This window comes from Peromyscus leucopus, chromosome 12 (assembly GCF_004664715.2).
Source record: "Peromyscus leucopus breed LL Stock chromosome 12, UCI_PerLeu_2.1, whole genome shotgun sequence".
Taxonomy (NCBI): Eukaryota; Metazoa; Chordata; class Mammalia; order Rodentia; family Cricetidae; genus Peromyscus; species Peromyscus leucopus.
This window is the reverse complement of record NC_051073.1, coordinates 74,924,297-74,944,827: the sequence shown is the minus strand read 5'-3', so window position 1 is coordinate 74,944,827 and position 20,531 is coordinate 74,924,297. Positions and strand designations below refer to the sequence as shown.

Sequence of the window (20,531 nt, the reverse complement as noted above, 5' to 3'; positions counted from 1 at the left end):
AACATGCTTGGTGTCTGACTCTGATGACCTTGTTTAACTCCTGGTAGAAGGAGAATTCATTCTTACAAGATTGCCTCTGACATCCACACATGTGCTTGCTCATATGTACATCCACATACATACACACACAAACACATAAATAATTGAAAATGTAGTTTTAAAATGCATTTCAATTTCATTATAGCTCTACATTAACAATGTACTCAACCTTCTCAAAATAAAATGCTATCTGAAATAAAAATAAAGCTTTACTCAGCTCAACTATTTTCCTGTAACCCCAGTGCTTGGTAGAAAGAAGAAGTTCCTGGGACTATTGGCCAAGATGAGTAGCCAAATTAGTGAGCTCAGGATTTAGGGTAATGCTCTGTGGTAGAGAGATTGGAGGAAAATTGTATGCATTCATTCCTGGACACAACACGCACACACATGTCTGTGCATGAACACATAGATACACATACAAAAAATGTGAATTAATGATATTACCCACCCACATACTGGCTCTGTTGCACAAAGCAGTACAAAGTACAGACCACAGAGGAAAGTTAATAAAACATAGGTATAAACAGGTATCTTTTCTTCTCTAAGACTCCAGGATCTAGATACATATGAGAGAAGTGAGGGTAAGTAAGAAACAAATATTGGAACACAATGGAATCATGATTTGAAGGGAATTAAGGCAAATTCACAAACACAAGTCTCCTTTTTTCTTAAGCGTGGAACTTAGTAGGGAAAAGTAGCCATGAAAGTAAGATGGGGATTTTTAGTGGTATGGAAGAAGAAGAGGGCAAAAGGAGAGCGTAAGAGCAGAAATATTGTGAACAGATATGATCAAAGTGTCCTTATACACAGGAGAAACACATTATTTTGTACTGTTAATGTATTCTAAAAATTTTATTAATGAACATTAAAATAAGATTAAGAAATGGGACTTTCAAGATGGAAGTGGATACAGAATATGACCTTATACACCATCAGGTAGCTCTGGCATCAAGATGTTTTCTGATAGATTATCAGACACTCTGTGTCTGTGGCCTCCAGTCTGCACAGCTCAGATTTGTTCTTTAGACCTTACTGCAGTATTAAGTATTAAATATTGCATTTAAAAAAAACATACTGTTATAGTTGTCTTCCTTGACCTTTGATATATAATGTTTTAATGTTTAAAATATTTGGAATTTTAATTTCATACCTGGTACTGTAATATAATCCTGGTCAAATGTCTATAACTGGGATTAAAAGGGATCATGAGCTCTAGATTAAATCCTGCTATTGTTATGTTGTTAAGTGACCAGCTGTCAAACTCCTTCTCAAATATGGGTGCTTATACCCACAGACACAATTTCAGTCAAGAAGTCTCTTTTTGTGGTGGGCAGCAGTCAATGAAGAGGCACATAACTGTTGTGTTGACAATAATAGACTGAATGCTTATGCCTAAATAAAACATGTTTATCAATACCCTCCCCAACAAGGCTCAGAAAACAATTGGGTAGGAGTGGAAAGAATGTAAGAGCCAAGAATAGGAGAGAATTCTATGAAATCATTTATTCTACATATGACATGATATCAAAGTCATAAACTCATGGTGGCTATGGTTATGTACACAAGGCCTTCACAGACAAAGACAACAAAAATCCTAGTAATATTGGGATATATGATCTCCATGTCTCACCCCATACTTGTAGAGTTTAAATAACCTAGTTCTAAATGACAAATGTGTTGAAGAAGAAACTTTGTGTGATAATTGTTTATTATCCACTCAAGATCTGTGGACCATTTAATGAAACCCAATATTGTGCATGAGAAACCTCCTCTCAAGCTGCTATTCAAAAAAGTTCAAGATGTGCTCCAATACAATATAGGCTATTGCTGTTGCCCTTAACTCTCTCAGTATTTGAAGAGAAGGTCCTGTTGCTGAAAACATCACACATTTCTGACCCAGGATTTGAAGGGGTTTAACAGGAACTCACCAGGAAGTCTATTCCTTAATCTGTGTCTTGCAAGCTGCCAAGGGAGAGGAACAAATAGTATAACTAATCCATAAATAAGCCTGTGAACCAGAACAATTATAAGATTGGTAAAATGCCAAAGTGGTGAAATAGTGGTACTTTTATCTTCAGGTAAACAACCACTCTCAATTTGGACATAAGGCAAACTCAATAGAATTGAATTCATGCCAGGTTCTGTAAACCTAGCCAAAAGCCCACACAAAATGAGGTCATGTACCCAAGAAAAGAACCTACTTCTCTAGGTAGCCATTCAGCCTAGTATTAGGTTTCCTCAGGCCAGAGCACCCATGGAAATGGATTCTCACTTCAAACTTCATGCAGCTTGCAGGCTCTTTTCTCTCTTATTATATTGTTGATTCTTTGGGCTGATTTTAGTTTTAATTTGTCAGTTATACGTGCAACAGCTGTAATTTTCCTTGGAAATTTTGTTGTTTCTCAAATATTTTCTATGTTTCACCGGGGGGTGGGGGGGGGTGGTGTTAATGCTTCTCAAATCTCTTATCTGGAAATATTAACTACCACTCCCAATCCTGGGAACTTTTCTGACTCAATAAAGACAATTAGGTACATATGACAAAACAACACGAAACAATAACCATGTCTCACAGTTCTTGGAGGGAGAGCAAGGCACGCATACACAGAATAGGGGGAAAGTCTCAGGAATACACAGTGCCAACTGTAGAGTAAGCTCCTGGACATCAAGTGTATAGAATCATTGCTAAGATCTGGTATGCTCTAAGAAAAAAATGCAAAAAAATGTGGGATGGAGAGACCCATCGTTACCATACACAGGAGCTTCTATTGGTGGAAAATTATGGTATAGTGGGGTGGGAAAAGAGCGCCTTGTCAAAGACTGCCTTTTATAGAGAGACTGAAACACGGGACCCTTTTTTGAAAATGGAATTGTATAAAAAACATATCTTACAGATATGAGAGAATTGTTGGGTTTGAATATTTTTGTTATTAAAGCATTGTACCTGTGTCTATTATTTTTTAACGTTATAACAATGCGGTGATATTGTGTAACCCAATATATTGTGCACCCTAATAAACTTATCTGGGGTCAGAGAACAGAACAGCCACTAGGCAGAAAACAGTGGCACACACACCTTTAATCCTATCACTAGGGAGGCAGAGATCCATCCTGATCTGTGTGAGTTCAAGGCCACACTGGAAACAGCCAGGCATGGTGACAAACACCTTTAATCTCAGGAAGTGATGGCAGGAAGCAGAAAGGTATATAAGGCGTGAGGACCAGGAACTAGGCTGGTTAACCTTTTAGGCTTTTAGCAGCAGCTCAGCTGAGATCCATTTGAGTGAGGACTCAGAGGCTTCTAGTTTGAGGAAACAAAATCAGCCGAGGAATTGGCGAGGTGAGGTTAGCTATGGCTTGTTCTGTTTCTCTTATCCTTCAGCGTTCACCCTAGTACCTGGCTCCAGCAATTTCATTTATAAGACTGTTTAGCAATTCATCTTACATAACCACAAGTAGATGCCAGCTGATGTAAGTGCTATAAGAGCAGGATGTGTCTGGCTTGATATTTAGTCATGCTTGAAACAGTGGTAAACTCTAGGTCTAGAAAAAGGTTACGTAGGGGGTAGGAAAATGTATTTGGGGAAGCATAAAAGAGAACAATGGAGGATTTTATAATGAGTTAGTATGTATTTCTTAAAATGTGATATATTCCTTAAAATTAAAAAATAGGAGTGAATAATAAAGCTGGCCATGTAAGCCTGGTTAAAAAAAAAAAAAACTATGTTAAAGTAGAAATAAAGATGGCTTGCGCTATTAGAGGCCACTTGAGTGTAATCCACCAGGGGGTCAGACTCTTCTCTTGAGCTATTTAGACCCACCTGAGTGCAATCCAACTGGTGTTTAGACTTTTTTCTTGTGCTGACACCCCTTCCCCATCTCAGCACCAGAACATGAGCTGAGGCTGGACCCCGGAATACTTCTACTAGCTTCCTAAACAAGTATAATTTCCATATTCTAAAGATACATCATTATACCCATAAATAGTAGCTCACACCCCTCCTCTAAGAAGTGTCTTTTTTACAGCAGATGAGATTGTTCCTGGTCAAGACATAGGGAATAAGTGACTGTGGGATGCCCAGCCACAATTGGAACACCTAAAATACAATGCTAACCCATATATTTCATAGAATATGGTAGAAGAAAGGACAGGAAGATTGTAAGAGCCATCTACACGTGACAGGGAAGCTCTACCCATGAAATCCCAACAATATGGCTGCCTGAAGAAGACCTGCATAATGATAGCACAAATAAGACAATGTAGATGACAGAAATTTCAGAAGCCCACTGAATTTGAAGAGCTAAAGGCAGTTATGGATACTGAGGGGGCTAGAAATAATTTTCTTCAAGGTTAAGCTCCCCGGTAGGTTATCTAATTCAAACTTGTCATTCCTGGTTGCATGTATACAAGGGTAACACAAGATTGACTCAACAGGTTTTTATATACATCCTCCCTCTCTTCAACCGAACTCCAGGATCTTGGCCAACTTCTTGGCCTTAGATCTCTATATCTGCTTCTCTCAGTCACTGGATGTAGGTTCCATGATGACAATTAGGGTAGATACCAGCCTGAGTGCAGGGGAGGGCTAGTTCAAGCACCCTCTCCACCATTACTATGAGTCTTAGATGAGAATAACCTTATGAGTTAGATTAAATGCTTTTACTGTCTGTCAAAGAGGTTGAGCTCTGGAGTATCTACATCATTGCCTCTAGACCTCAGAGTGTCTGTTTCCTTTTTCTCACCATACAAAACCTTTTGAGGTGCTCATACCAGCGTCTAACACAAGTTCACACATCTTGTCAGGACCCTGAACATGTAAGATACTACAGTGAAGAAAATGAGCTACCATACCATTCCTCTGGGCTTATTAACTGTATAGTTGGTTTAGGGATGGTACCCTCCTCAGTAGAAGAGGGCATAAGAGTCCTGTAATTCCCATGCTCAGCAGAGAGAAAAGAAACAATAGTACAGAAATACCAGCAAGAGTCAAGCCCGGGTGCCTCACACAGCAAACATCCAACTGTCCATGGGTTTTCTACTTCCAATCTGGGCTCAGTTCCAGAGACACCAACTGCAGGATACATTGGACTCATCACAACAGCCAGGAGATAAGGGAGGACAGGAGTGATTTGTGTGAGACACAATCTCAGCCATTCAGCCACTGTGTTTTACTTTTATCTCTATGTCTTGACATCTCACTTCTCAACAGTGTCCAAGGCATGGATTAGGGACACATGTGCCACCTTCTGGATATGGAGATCTGGTGTCTGTTCTGTGTGTCTCTTGCCTTTATTTCTTCTGTTTGCATCCTTTGAAGTGCCATATCCATTGTCAACCAAAAACTGGGTTCCTGCTTTTGAAAGTCATGTGCTGAACACATATGGAGGGCACTCATGTATTGAACATAGGTGTGGTATCTGAGAAGATACAATATCAAGGAACCCCCTGGAAGCTCTTTCTTCTTTGAGAATCCAAGGACAGCAACACAAAAGAAGTGTGGTAGTAACAGACCTTATCTGACAAAATAGGAGGTTTCTGGTTTCATGAAAAGAGCAGTCAAGACAGGGGTAGAAATTACCAGCTGTCCTAAGAAGTATATGTCCTAATGACAGTAACAGGTACAGTGTTGATGACATCTGGGCACATTATCAATGGCAGAAAGTTGATCCATTAGCACTGAGGTGACAATGGCTCCTGATTTGGCTAAAACAGTACAAGATCTTGCCTGAGTTTAAAGTCATTCATGTTTTGCAGACTGGTGAGGTCTGGAAGAGACTTTGCGGAGACTGATGGACCCATTGGAATTTCAGTACTGTGGAGAGATGGGATGTTTTTAGTTTCCAGGGCTAATTACTTTATCCTGGGTTAGTGTTAGCCTTCTGGAACAGCCACTCCTTGCTCCACTCTGTATGTGAACTAAAACCTCATGATAATAAATGAAAACCTCTTAGGAGCTGTTAACTTAGCAGAACACTAGTGTTTGCCTATCCAAGAGCTAATGATGACAACAGATGGCATCTCAGACCTACAGAATTGCTCCCCCATCTCATTGTACCTGACTCTCCTGTGTAGCCACCAGTGTATTTTAAAGTTGCCTTGATTGATGACTTTACATATTCAGTGAAACTAAAAAAAATCCTGTAAAAATGTTTCCACGCTGGAACATGTGAAGTTCCTCTATGATCCATGAATTAAAACAAAGCACCAGAAAAGGACATTTAGAGAAGCTCACAGGATTGCCACTGCCACAACTACCTTGAACAGTGTGACTATGTCCTCTAAGCATGCCAGTGTGGGTACACCTGGTAGAACCAGACAGGATTCCCAGCCCCTCGCTGCCAGGCTGTCAACTGAGTGGGTTTGTGGTCAATTGAAAGAGAAGTTCCTGTTCTGATGCTCTTGCACCAGCAGAGGGTGGCAGAGCTACAGCAAAGACCTTCCAGAGAACTCTGGAGAGGGCAGCCCTGGAGGTCAGCAGAGGAAGTCAGTAGAGTTCATTCTGTCCTCTGAGCTGTAGTGTTTATATTGGGTCAGACTTATAGGACCAAAGGATACTGGCAGGGTTATTGGGAACATCAAGGAAACACATTGGGGAAACCTGGTCCCAGGTACTGTCCTGGGCAAATTCCCACAGCACTGGGGGTGTCTGGGGAGACCACCCAGTACTCTAGATGACAGTGTGAGAGGTTGAGTTCCCTGGGACTGTGCTCTTTGTCAAAGATGGCTGTTTTTTGTGCCTATTCTCCAGGGAGCCCAGATGTGACTTGTCTTCTCCTGAGCATTTCTAGAAATCTTCCGTACTCCTCCCTTTCCTCTTGTTCATCTCCAGACATCTGATGTCAGGATGCAGCACCTGTGCTCACATATTATCAGATCAGGGAGGGGCATTTGTGTATTTGCTCCTGGATGAGGCTCTTTAGAGTCTGGAGACTAATGTGGACTCTCACATGCTTCAGGCCACAGCTCTGGTGACAGGGCTTTCCTTGGGTCTGACCCAGCTGCTTTCCAGTTGGAGGACTTCTGTGCACTGTAGCTCTAAGCGCGTCCAGGGAGAAGTGAGGGACTGAAGGGTACTTGCCATGTAGGTCTGATGAACTACCCTCACAGTGTGGGCCTTAAACCAGCTCATGTTAAACAGTGACACAAAATTGACAAGAATGAATTCCTCATGATAGTTGCAACTCTGCTGTGGGAACAGAGACACCATAGGAGGAAGCAGTCACCGTGTATGAAATAAAACAAAGAATTGTGAAGAATCAACAAAAGCAAGTGAATGAATTAGGCCACAGCCTGGTAAAAGACTCCATTCTAGTAATATAAGCTCTGCACTAACCCTCCTTGGGGAGCCCCAAGGATGGAATAAATTTGCATAAACACCATACTCTGCCCCACAGACTAGAGAGGCAATAAGAGAAGCCTGCAGGGGCTCAGATGTGCTGTGACTTCAGAACACAGAGTTCTAAGGCGTCCTCATCATGGCCTGGGCAACTCTCCTTCTTCATCTTCTCTCTCTCTATGCAGGTGAACTCTCAGCCCTTTCCCCAGGCTCACAGGAGACCCTTAACTCAGAGGGAAATTCCAAGGATGAGTCTTTTACTTTGACATCTCTACCCTCTCTTTCTTACAGGTTCTGTGGCCTCCTACGAGCTGACCCAACCACCTTCAGCATCAGTCACTGCAGGAGAGACTGTCAAAATCACTTGCTCTGGGGACCAATTGCCAAAAAATTATGCTTACTGGTTTCAACAAAAGCCAGACCAGACCATTTTGCAACTGATATACGAAGATAGTAAGCGACCATCAGGGATTCCTGACCGATTCTCTGGGTCCAGTTCAGGGACAACAGCCACCTTGACCATCAGTGGAGTCCTGTCTGAGGATGAGGCTGACTATTACTGTTTGTCATCATACGATGAGAGTAATAGTGGTTTGTTCCACAGTGTTTTAGGCAGATGGGGAAGTGACTCACAAACCCTTTCTCTGATATTGCATCATCTTCCTGTAGCCACAGGAGGACCAGAGGAGACCGGGTGCACTTGCATTCCTTCATTGTTCTCTCTTCTTGAGTATGGAAGCAGTATGACTGTTCTCTTAAGCTCTTGGCGCTGTGACTTCCCTGCTACGATGGGCTCTTCCCTGAAAGTAGAAGCTGAAACAAACACTTTGTCCTGCCAGTTGTTTTAGTCAGGTATCAGAGCAACAGGAAAAGAAACTAAGAGGAACGGTTTCTGAATGACATATTTTAGTTCTCCCTGAGTCTTCTAAGTTTTATCCCCTTTCTGTCAGTCAGATACTTCAAAATGCAAAAGGTCAAACTGTAGGCCCATCGTGGTGCTTTAATGGCCATGGAATGTGTTCTGGGTTCACAATGGAATACCTTCACTGTAAGTGAGGTATCTGTAAGTCCATAGGCAATAGCTTTGATAGAAGCATTTAAAATAAGGAAGCCAGATGCCACCTAAGTTAAATCTATGGCAATGAGTGTTCAGTTGGAACCCATGTTCACCACTGCACAAGCTGGAAAATCCCATCTGCCCTATTTGCTCCAATCCTGACCACACTGAGAATACACTGAACAAAGGAATGGCACCAAAAGCCACATTCCACTTTTCTGGCAGCCAATGCAACCCGCCATTCAGACATAACCAGTCTACCTAGGTGTCCACCCAGAAAAATAGTTTTTGACCATTATGGGGCACAGTCCCAGCTCCTGGCTGGCACATCATCACCCCTTGCCTAAAGTTTATGAAATCTCCCTGCCTTACCCTGGGCATGTGACTTCCCTGGCCATGGTTTTTTGGACCTGTGAACCTACCCAGGAACAATGCCCAATAAACCTGCATTTATCTGTTTTTAATCTGGTCTGATCTGTCCATTTGCATTGGCAGAAACAAAACAATGAGATAAAAAGCTAGCCAGTCATAAAAAAGAGTCCATCAGCCTACAACCCATAAAGAATAGCATGCTAATGACAGGACCACAGGTCTGGTTTTTGCCATTGAGCTGAAGTTATGGCCAATTCAAATAGTGATCAGAAGTCATGTTGTTGTCTTCTTGAATATTCATCTCTGCTACCAGAGACACTTTGTTCTGAGATCATTTGACAATAAAACATGTGACTTGGAGAGGAAGATCCCTGAAGCCCACAGAATGAGTAATAAGTCAACTTGAGACCTTTCATTTCTGAAATCACCATTTGATAATGATTACACAGAATATATATATATATATGTATATGTATATGTATATATAATGTATAGTCATTAAACACAAATAGACACTGATTTGATAAGCATCTCTTTGAATCTTAAGAGAAAACCTGTAAAAACAATCAACAGTGTGCCCCAGGGAGGGCTTAGCAGGTTAAAGTGCTTTATACCACATCCGACAACCTGAGTTCGATCTTTGGAATCCACGTGGTTGATGGAGTGAACCTACTCCCACAAACTGTCCTCTGATGCCCACTTGCACATCATGACACTTGTTTAGTGTGTGGCGTGTGTGTGTGTGTGTGTGTGTGTGTGTGTGTGTGTGTGTGTGTGTGTGTGAATTAGGGTAACTTGGTATAGGAAGACTGTTTCTACCCATAGGATTTATGTGTGAACTAAAAGAAAGATGGTGGTACAAGAAGGATGGAGACACGGGGTTTGAAGTGCCTCAGATCATTAGGATCACTAATCTTCAGCTCTTCTGCTTCATCCTAGAAATGTAGTGTCCACTTTATAATGGCAACTACATGGCTGTCCTGATCCTATAACATATTTCTAGATGCATGGTCATCTAATGTCCTATATCCTACTTATTGGGACCCAAGAATGCATCAGAAGATAATTTTTAAAAGGTGTGTGACTCTGCTGTGAATTGTGTGATTTATACTGAGATTCATTTTAAGGGTGGGTTTGACCTTAGTTTTTTTATTCACTTGTCATTGCTTGTCATCATTTCATTTATTACTAGAGACTCCACTCAGCTTGATTTTTCCACGCAGCAGGTTGAGTGACCATTGTATAGCAGTTTTCTCCAAGACAGAAATAATTCCTCCTTCAGGGAAGCTCTTTAAACAGTAGGTGAACAACTCAAAATAGCTCCAAAAAGTTCCTGAAACTGATCAGGTTCACTAGGCTCCTCCCTCCCATAGTAAGCAATAAAGACTGCTGAGAGTCACTCTGAGACAAGCCAAGCTACAAAGAAGACTCTGAGACCAGACCAGCTGCTTGGAAGAAGCAGAAACCAACTACTCTGTGAGGGGAACAGAACAGAACTGAGTCCCTGTGCTGATGGTTCATACTGTCCATTGTCAGCCTTCATTCTGTTCTAAAGAATTCCACACAAGGGAAGGTCAATGTCAGTGTCTCCCGCCTGGTCAGTTAAGAATACACTTCTACCTTCCTGGACACATTGCACATGTGAAGGGTAATATGTATACAAATTCATCATTAAATGCATGCAAATGATATATAAGTAACATTAACTGCCTGAACAGCTGTAGTTAGAAATATATAATGTAATAAATGAATAGAAAGAAACTGGAAAATTTTTAATCATGTTATAATCTGAAAAGTATATTAAAATATATAATCTCAAACACATTCCATCAAAGTTTTGAAAGTATCAATAGTTTTTGTTATTTGTAAGGTGTGATAACTATGACTTCGTAGTCCTATGTGGCAGAGATTATTAAGACTCAGAATTTATCATCTGTACAAAACTGGGTCTAGGACTCTTTCAGTGTTTACCATTGATACAGTTTATGCTACAAAGTCTCTACTCTGCCATCTTAGTTTGAGAGCACCAGTGACCAAAGGATGGGCATGGATCAGTCCAATAATATGCCATCTACATGGCAACCGTTGTACTTGTAATGATCTTACCTTTACATGGTACAATGTTATTGTTATAGAAGTGTATACTCTGGGTAAAAAAGTTTTAGATCTAAGTAGTGAAGTTGAGATTGGGGGCCATTCCTATTCAAACCACCACACCCAAAGTTAGTATAGCCAGGTAATACAATAGTTGTTTTCTAGCTTTTTATTTTTTTGCTGTTGAAAAGTCCAGACTACTTCACAAAGTGACCACATTTGTTTTTACACTCCCACAAACACTGCAGAAGAGTTGCCCTTCCATCACATCTACACCAGCATTTGCTGTCATTTGAATTCTTGATGTTGGCCCTTCTGACTGGAGGTACATGGAAATTCAAATTAACTATACTCTGCATTTTGCTGATGGCTAAAGATTTTGATTAGTTCTCTAGATGCTAACTTGCCATTTTATTTTTTTTTGAACCATCCTCTGTTCAATTCTGCACCAGTTTTTTAAATTGGGTAGTTTGTTTTCTTGATATTTCGTGTCTGAGTACGTTGTATATTCTAGATGCTAATCCATGTCAGATGTCCAGCAGGCAAATGTTTTATCTCATTCTATGGGTTGCTTCTTCATTAGATTGACAGCTGCATTTGCTGTACTGAAGGTTTTTAGTTCTGTTATAAAGAAAAGGAAATGAAATTTGCAGATGAAAAAACCAGCGTGGAACAATACACCCAAGCACAGAAAGAAATCACCACATGTTATTGCTCTTGTGTAGACTCTTACTTTGAATCTTTAGCTCTGTGTGTTTAATTAGGAATGATGTGGAAACCAAGATACTAGAAAGGACCACTGTTTGGGGGAGGAGAATGCCATAAGGGAGAGAAGCTGGAAGAATATAGACAAAATGAAAGTAGAGAGGAGAAATCATGGGGTGGAAAATTTAAGCTTGGAAGGTATTGAGTGATTGAGCAGGAAAGGGCAAATAGGCACAGTTAACTATAGTGAAGAGGTGACATGTGAAAAAAAGAAAGGGGATGGCGTTGAGAGAGTGTGTTCTGGGAGATGGGTGGCCGTGTTGAAAGAGAAGATATATTTTCATGTAGGTGTGACATTTTCAAGAAGTGCAAGATTCCTAGTAAAACGTTTAGGGTCTTTTATGTATAAAATTATATCATCTGCAAATAGGGCTACTTTGAATTCTCCCCTTTCTATTTGCACCCTTCTATTTGATCTTCAGTATTCTTGGTGTTTAAGATAAGTCTTCAAGTTATATTTTAAGTAGGTATGAAGAGAGTTGAAAACTAGTGTTTTCTCTTATTTTAGTGAAATTTCCTCAGTTTCTGACCATTTTGGTTGATGCTAGCTGTGGACTTGCTGCTCATTGCCTTTATTATACTGAGGAATGACCCTTGTGTTCCTAATGTCTCCAGAACTTCTATCGTACAAGGATGTAAAATTGTGTCAAAGATCATTATTTTATCTAATGAGCTGATCATGTAGTTTTTGTCTTTCATTCTAATTATGTGGGGGATGACATTTATGGATTAACTTATGTTGAGCCATTCCTGCATCTCTGGAATGAAACACCCCTCCAATCTCCCGTATATGTTTGTTCAATCAGAAACCTGAGTCTGATGCCTCCAGGTGGCTGGATATGACCCCTCTTTAATCTTTGTTCTACATCTGTCATGGTTTCCTAATTATCTGTTTTAAATTACACAGACCTAGCCTGATTCTGTGGGTTAATCTAAAAGTCCTCCATTTGGGAAACCTCAGACCACTGCACTTCTTCAGGTCTAAGTTCAAATGTGCCCTCAGTATATACTAGACAATGGTCACTGTTGACCCAAATTGAGAACTTATGATTTTAATTTCTAAACTGATACAGATAACTTCATAAGATAAAATGGATTTCATGCCCTTCCTCTCATATAACTCCAAGCTCATCTGAATCTTTCTCATCCAGCTACTCAGCTCCTGCTTACAATAGTATCTAGATCCCAAAATTAAATAATTTTTATCCCCCTTCTCAAAGAACTCACTGGCCTGCAGGAAGTGAGCAAGAAAGTCAAGATGAGCTTATATCTAGGATAGCCTGCTGCACAGAACTATATAGGATCCTAATGACTGCTTTTTTGACCGGGTCTCAAAGCCTGCTTTCCCTGAATGAGATACAGTAGTTCTTTTATCTGTGGTCTGCTTTTCTTTCTGCCCCAGCTAGTAGCCTGGACACTCTTTTATAATTTTATAGTTTTTTGTCTGATGGCCTCTAGGTTAGAATATTTACATTATTCACAACTTTATTCTTTCCTTTCTTTTCATTTCCCTTCCTTCCCTGTCCTTTTCCTTTATTTTCCTTTCTTCTTTTGAGACAGAGTTTCACGATGAAACTCTGGCTGTCCTGAGTCACTAGGTAGATAGATGAGTCTGACCTCAAACTCACAGAGATCCACCTGCCTCTGTCTCCCAAGTGCTAAGTTTAAAACCATGCACTAATATTCTGGGCTCAACTTGAGGTCTTTATAAAGAAAAAATTACTAAAGTTTTTCAGATTGACTCCTTCAAGTTTCTCTCTCTGTCTCTCTCTGTGTCTCTGTCTCTGTCTTTCTCTGTCTCTGTCTCTCTCTCTCACACACACACACACACACACACACAACTGCTTATGCATATGTAAATCACTGGGTTCAGTCTTTCAGTGATCTAAATATCTTGCAAATGGATTATATAGGAAAATTGTTGCATGCTGTTTTGCTTGATTGGAAAGTTGGCTCTGGAGATAAGTAGTGGACTGTCCATTTCTGACCCTGGCATGTTTTCCTAAAAGTTTCCTTCAAAGCCCCTGTCCTGACTCTGTGATAGGGAGAAAGAAAATCATCCCAGGAAAAATGCACTGTGCACTGTGTGAACAGCTAAAAGATAAAGAATTTTTAAATACATTACTCAAGTTTATCTCATGATAATTAAACTGTTTTAATGAAAATAAATTTGTCCATAAAAATGAACATGACTAAATGTAATTAAAGATGTCTGGTTAACTTAAAAACACTTCACTCACTTCTCGGTTCTTGTTTACTGAACATATTCACCATTTTGGTCACTGATATCTTTGAAGCTATTGCTGAAATCCAAACTTTCTGTTTCTCAGAATATTTGAGACAATGGGGGATGTGGTTTAAAAATCTGTAAAATACTAATACTAGGCTACAACTTATAACAAAAATGGTGGTGGTGGATGGTGAATGAAGACCACATGAGAAAAGGAGGAGACAAAAAGCTGGAGAGGCCCACAGAAATCCACGAAGATTCCCCCACGAAGGACTGCTGGCAGTGGTTGGGAGACAGCCGGGACTGACCTACTCTGGTGATGGGATGGCCAAACACCCTGATAGTTGTGCCATAAGCTCCATCCAAGGACTGAGGAATCTGGATGCAGACACCCACGGCTGGGCCCCTGGTTGAGCGCTGGGAGTCTAATTGGTGAGAAAGAGGAGGGTTTATGTGAGCGAGAATTGTTGAGACCAAGGTTGGATAAAGCGCGGGGACAGATGACCAAATGAATGGAAACACATGAACTATGAACCAAAGGCTGAGGGGCCCCCAACTGGATCAGGCCCTCTGAATGGGTGAGGCAGTCGATTGGTTTGATCTGTTTGGGAGGCATCTAGGCAGTGGTACCAAGTCCTGGGCTCGTTGCATGAGTTGGCTGTTTGAAGCCTGAGTCTATGGGTTGATCCCAGTCCTCGGGGGAGACCTTGATCTGGAGGAGGTGGGAATGGGGGTGTGCTGGGGGAAGGGGAGGGGGGTGGGAGGGGAGAGAACGAGGGAATCTGTGGCTATTATGTGGAACTGAATAGTATTGTAAAATAAAAAAAAACAAAATATAAAACAAAAAAAATGGTGGTGGTGGGACACATCTTTAATCCCAGCATGTGGGAAGCAGAGGCAAGTGAATTTTTGAGTTTGAGGCCAGCCAGGTCCACAGAGCAAGTTCCAGTGCAGCCAGGGAGGGATCCATGGAGAAACCCTGTCTTTAAAAGAAAAAAAAGTCTTGTAACAAAAAGTGATTAATGGTCAAATGTCTATGTGCAGGTAATCTTAATTTGGTATCGCAAGTAGTATACATAACTCAGATTCTGCTCTTGTCTAGAAATAGAAAGAAACATTAAGTTTGATGATTAAGGTTTTTAAAATCCTAAGGTTACAGTGACCTATTCACACTAACAGAAATTGACTCAAAGAAACAGAAGTTATTCAGAGTATCCAAGCAGTGTCTTTGCAGGATAATCATATAAAAAATCCTCACTAGGATTCTATTTTTCTTTTAAACTGTTAATTAGGTATGATTTTAACTGACATGTATGTATGTATGTATGTATGTATGTATGTATGTATGTATTTTTTACAAAATTCAGGCACTGGAGGCTTATTCAGGAGTTTGATGTAACAAACAACTGATTACAGTTACTTCATCCCTCTATGGAACTCTGATATATGGTCCAGCCATTTGCACAACAGCATTTAACCTTGTGTTAACTTTATATTTAATCTATATTAAGTTATGCTGATCTTGAAGTATTTTTCTCCTCATTACCTTTGTGTTTCCCTCAGGGTTGTGCAGTTATTACATCCTTACTTATGTTCTGGGTCTTTGCCATGAGTTAGAGTCTCTTGTAGACCCTCTGATGGACCCTCCTCTCAGATACTCTCCCTGCTGCTCTTTGTACATAGCCCATTATGTCATTTGGACACACTGAAGTGAGATAAGAGTCTCCAAATCCCTGAAATAGTTCAAATGACCTCTGAAAGGGAGACTATTGGGCCATGGGTCATTCAACCCCTCTGAAGGCCAGGCTCTCATCTCCTTTTGCTTCCTGTCCCTTTAAGCTACCTCAAAAATCTACCAGCCTACATCCAAATATATCTCAAATAACTTGATTACACATCTGAGGAAGTAAGAACAAACCAAACCCCAATCAGTCAATGGGAAAAGAGAATGAAAATCAGGGCTAATATGAATGAGAAAACATTCCAATGTAATGAAGAGTTCAGTCTTTGAAAAACACAAAATACAAAATAATCTTAGTCAAATTAATCAAAATAAAGAGAGAGAAGACTCAATATCCCTTTAGATATCAATGGGGATATTACAATACATACATCAATATTCAGAAAAACATTATTATAATGGTTTTTGTTGTTTGAGACAGGGCCTCTCTGAACAGATCAAGCCATCCTAAAAGTCATTTTTCTTCAGGCTAACCTCAAACTGAAATTTGTCTGTGTCAACCTCCCAAGTGCTGGGATTTAAGATGTGAGCCACCACCACCTGTCAATCAGAAAGTTATTTTAACTTAAACATATTTCTTTTAATTATATGTACATGATAATTTTATGGGCAAATTTAAAACCAACATATATTTGTGTGCCTGGTATTTGTGGAAGATAAAAGAAGATATCAAATCCTCTGGAACTAAGGTAACATGTGATCAGCAGTAGTCATGAAAATTTTGGTAACCTAAAATGAGTCTATTTGGTAGAGCACCAAATGCTCTTAAATGCTGAGACATCTCTCAATGCCAAACTTCAGGAAATTTTAACATCTTTAAATCTCTATCACATCAGATTAGAAAATCTAAAAAAAAAAAAATGGATACAATTCTAGATTTATACGACATACCAAACTGAAATAAGTTGAAATAAACAGTTTAAGCAGATCCATAACCAATAATGAGATTGAATCAATAATTAAAATCTTCCAACTAAAAATGCCCAGCTCCAGATGGGTTTGCTAAAAAATTCAACCAGAACTTCAAGGTGTGAGTTCTACCACCAATACTGCTCAGTACTTCCATGAAATCAAAGAGGAAGAAAGGTTCTCAGAGGTGTCATGAAGTCAGTGGTGCTGTCACTCTGGCACCTGCTAGCTCTAGGCTCTTTGGGGAGCAGAACATTTTTTTTCCTTTTTTTTTAACTTAATTTATTTTTTTCCTTTTATTTTATTTTACAATACCATTCAGTTCTACATATCAGCCACGGATTCCCTTGTTCTCCCCCCTCCGCCTCCCCCCCCCCATTCCCACCTCCTCCAGGGCAAAGCCTCCCCCGAGGACTGAGATCGACCTGGTAGACTAAGTCCAGGCAGGTCCAGTCCCCTCCTCCCAGACTGAGCCAAGTGTCCCAACATAAGCCCCAGGTTTCTGCGACATCTGTTACCCCATTGATCGCCAGGGTTGGAGAGCAGAACTTATACCCAGAGTTTAAGGGGAGTCAGCTCTCCCTGGCTTCTGTTAATCCTGAAATTCACCAAAAAAAACAACAACAACAAAAAAAAAAAAAAAAAAAACGGTTCCATTATTTTGGCTAATTTTAAGCAAGTTTTTATTGAAATTTTAAATACTAACCAACATGGAATTTGGTCAGGACACCATCTGGAAATTTTTCAGCTGTGTGACCTCCAGACACATGTTTGCCTGGCTTATCTGGACAAAATCTATACTTCATCATAGTTCCCATAAGGCTTTGTTGCAATTTTCAAAGAACTACAACTCCCAGAATGCCAGGAAGTTTGCTCTTGGGCAGGTGAGGCTTACATGTTAACTTCCATCTAACACTGGAGCAGGCTGGACAAGCAGAGATGACTTCCTAGTGTGCTGATCCTTGTGTGTGAGTTTCTTTTTTCTTTTTTTTTTTTTTTCTTTATTAAGAAATTTCATTTTATTTACCAACCACAGATCCTCCTTTCATTCCTCCTTCTGCTCACACCCAGCCTTCCCCCAAACCACTCTTCATCCCCTCCTCGGAAGAAATAAGGCCTCCCATGGGGAATCAGCAAAGCCTGGTACATTCAGTTGAGACAGGTCCAAGCCCCTCCTCCCTGCTTTAGAGCTTTTCAAGGTGTCTCACCACAGGTAATGGGCTCCAAAAAAATAGCTCATGCAGCAGGAATAGATCCTGATCCCACTGCCAGGGGCCCCTTAAAGAGACAGAGTCATTCAACTGTCTGGCTTATGCAGAGGGCCCAATCCAGAAGCATGCAGGCTCCACAGCTGTTGGTCTGAAGTTCATGAGTCCCCACTAGTTTGGTTGTCTCTGTAGATTTCCCTACCATATCTTGGTGCTCCTAGCTCATAGAATCCCCCTTCCCTCTCTTTGACTGGATTCAAAGTGTGTGAGTTTCAACTGATAGCAGGGACACTGAGTCTCAGGAACCCAGCACAGATTGGGTGAGGCTCTGAGATATCTAATTCTCTTCTGCATCTCAAAGTTGTAGTTGCATATTTTGCAAACAAACTTCCTGGCAGAAACTACTATGGTAAGAAATGTTTATTTTGACTTGAAGTTTCAGAGTACATCACTATGGGGAAGTCACTGCAGGTAGTCTCAGTCCATGGCCTCAGGATTGTGAATCAACTGCTATGTATATTCTGTATGTGTTTAGAGAGAAAAGACAGTCTTTTGTATAGGGCCTGTGAATTATGATCAGCCTCATGAGAATCCTGTAGTCTTAGAGTGAAGAGATGTGATCTGCCTAAACCTCTTCACGACTTTGGATGCTCATTTGAGCCACCACAGGATTCTGTCCTTAGGCCAGAAACATTTTACCCTGTTCCTCTGAGGCTGATGTAGTGCACTGATCAGGGTCCCACCAAAGGATACTGAACACATTCTTTCTAGAAAACCAAAGGATACTGAACACGTTCTTCTAAAGCATTCATGGAGTCTGCCATCTGCTATAGTTACCTGTACAGACTGATGGTATTTATTTCCTGGTAGCTGAGCATCCTCCACTCTAGTTGTTTTCTGGAGAAGGAATGAATATGAACTAAAGGCAGAATTCACGTGGAATCAGATCATGACTGTCTCTCATGAAGGAATCACAGGAATGGAATGCATCGGGATCTTTATACTTGGTTCAGAGATAGCATAAGAAGAGCAGGGATGGGTTAAGGTAAGACTTAGTCATTCTTTCTCCTTCTAAATAATCTTCAAATTTCCAGATCTACATATTAGAATGCTTTCTTTTCTGGGAATAATAATTTCATAGAAATGCTACCAATTAAAATATATAAGTCACTAATATAGTTACAGCAATATATCTTTATTTTTACTGGGACTGAAATAACTTTAAAAATTAAGGGTGCTCTGTCCCTACACCTCCTTCCACTAGGGAGATAAATCTGCGTGTAAACAAATGGCACCTTTCTTTCTTTGATAGAGAGTTTTACAACATCAAAAGGGGTCCCAATCCCTATTGAGAAATAATCCAGATGTGTACAAGTTTGTTTACTCTATAGGAATGTGCTTATGTGGTGTTTCACAACATCAAAGGTTACATTTTGAAGATTTTCTAGCCTGCAGCAGGTGTGATGTGACTGCAGCTTTTGTCTTTAAATCCCTGAGCCTCCTTACTCTTTCCCATCAGGAGCCTATGGTTGGTCACACAGGTAGAGGGCTCACTGTACTTATAACTGGTTTAATAAAGGTTGGTTTCTGTAACTTTCTTACATGAACTGTTTGAGGAAAAAAAAGTATACTTAAATATAAGATATAACTAAAGTGATTGACTTACCAATTAAAGTAGTCTAGGCTCTATAAAAATAAGCTTCAGAATGAAGGGAAGATTTGTCACTGCCCTGATATTGTATATTTGCACAATTCAATAGATTCCTTGATATAGCAGAGTTTATGGATTCAAAACACTTTTAAGTAATATTATTTCAGGAGAGTATCATAAATTTAAAGTTTTTAGGTGGCTGGAGAGAAGGTTCAGTGGTTAAGAGCCCATACTGATTCTGAATTAGGTTCAAGTTCATTCCTAGCACCCATGTAGGGTGGCTGATCACTGCTTGTAATTTCAGCTCCTGGGGAATTCCCCCCCCATGTGTGTGCATGTGTATGTGTGTATTTGTGTGTGTATGCATATATGTGTGCTTGCACATGCACAGAAATAATTATAATTTAAAAAATTTAAAAATCTAAAAGTTATTTTTCAGTACTTCAAAAGTACTTTTATTTTTCACTTCTGGGTCTTAAACATGGGTCCTAACAAATACTAATCAGGTTCTCTATTACAGGTCCATATCTCTAGGACAATAATTCTTTCTTTATTTTTCCTTCTGTCATTCTATAAAGCATAGCATATGAACAATCAGAATAACACAGACTCAGGATGTCAATACATGTCACTGTCAAACCTTCAGGAAAGAATTCTCTGCTAATAAATGACATTAATTATTTAAACGTGAGTCATGTCTAGATATGTACTTTGTGACTAAAACATTCCCATAGGTTACTAATGTCTAATACAATTTTAATTAGTATAAAATCTGAAATGAATAATCTCAAAGCAATGTGTGCTTCATAACATACATGAAAGGAAAACAAACAGTACTGGGAAAAAATAAATGAACAAAATTCTAGTATTATTTCAGGTCTGATGATAAACTCTAGAGAATTCTGTGTCACAGCACTCACATAACAAAACAATTTTATTAAACACCAGAAAAGTTACAGTGTGAATGAACAAAACACAATCCACACACAATCTAATTGAAGAACAGTTGAAGATATTTTTGAATCAGAGATAAAATAACTAACGATTAAAAACATCACAGAAGACATACAATGAATTAAAAAGATACAATTTTAATGTTTAACAAGCTAAAGTAAATAGCAATTTTGA

The 20,531-nt window shown here is 39.9% G+C and overlaps 1 protein-coding gene and 1 gene segment (V, D, J or C); one reads left to right on the top strand and one right to left on the bottom strand.

Moving 5' to 3' along the window:
* The window catches only part of LOC114687105 (immunoglobulin lambda-1 light chain-like), an 826,243-nt gene that overhangs the window by 303,228 nt on the left and 502,484 nt on the right, over positions 1–20,531 (top strand). The window contains exons 1-2 of one of the 10 annotated variants that reach the window (XM_037209855.1): positions 7,458–7,561; positions 7,668–7,971. The exons of the other annotated variants lie outside the window; for them this stretch is intronic. Coding sequence (XP_037065750.1) covers positions 7,516–7,561; positions 7,668–7,971 — 350 coding nt within the window. The 5' untranslated portion in view covers positions 7,458–7,515. Of the gene's footprint in view, positions 1–7,457; positions 7,562–7,667; positions 7,972–20,531 lie in introns of those variants that run through there. 10 annotated transcript variants of the gene reach the window in all.
* Positions 1–20,531, bottom strand: part of LOC119088814 — a 622,476-nt gene that overhangs the window by 388,355 nt on the left and 213,590 nt on the right.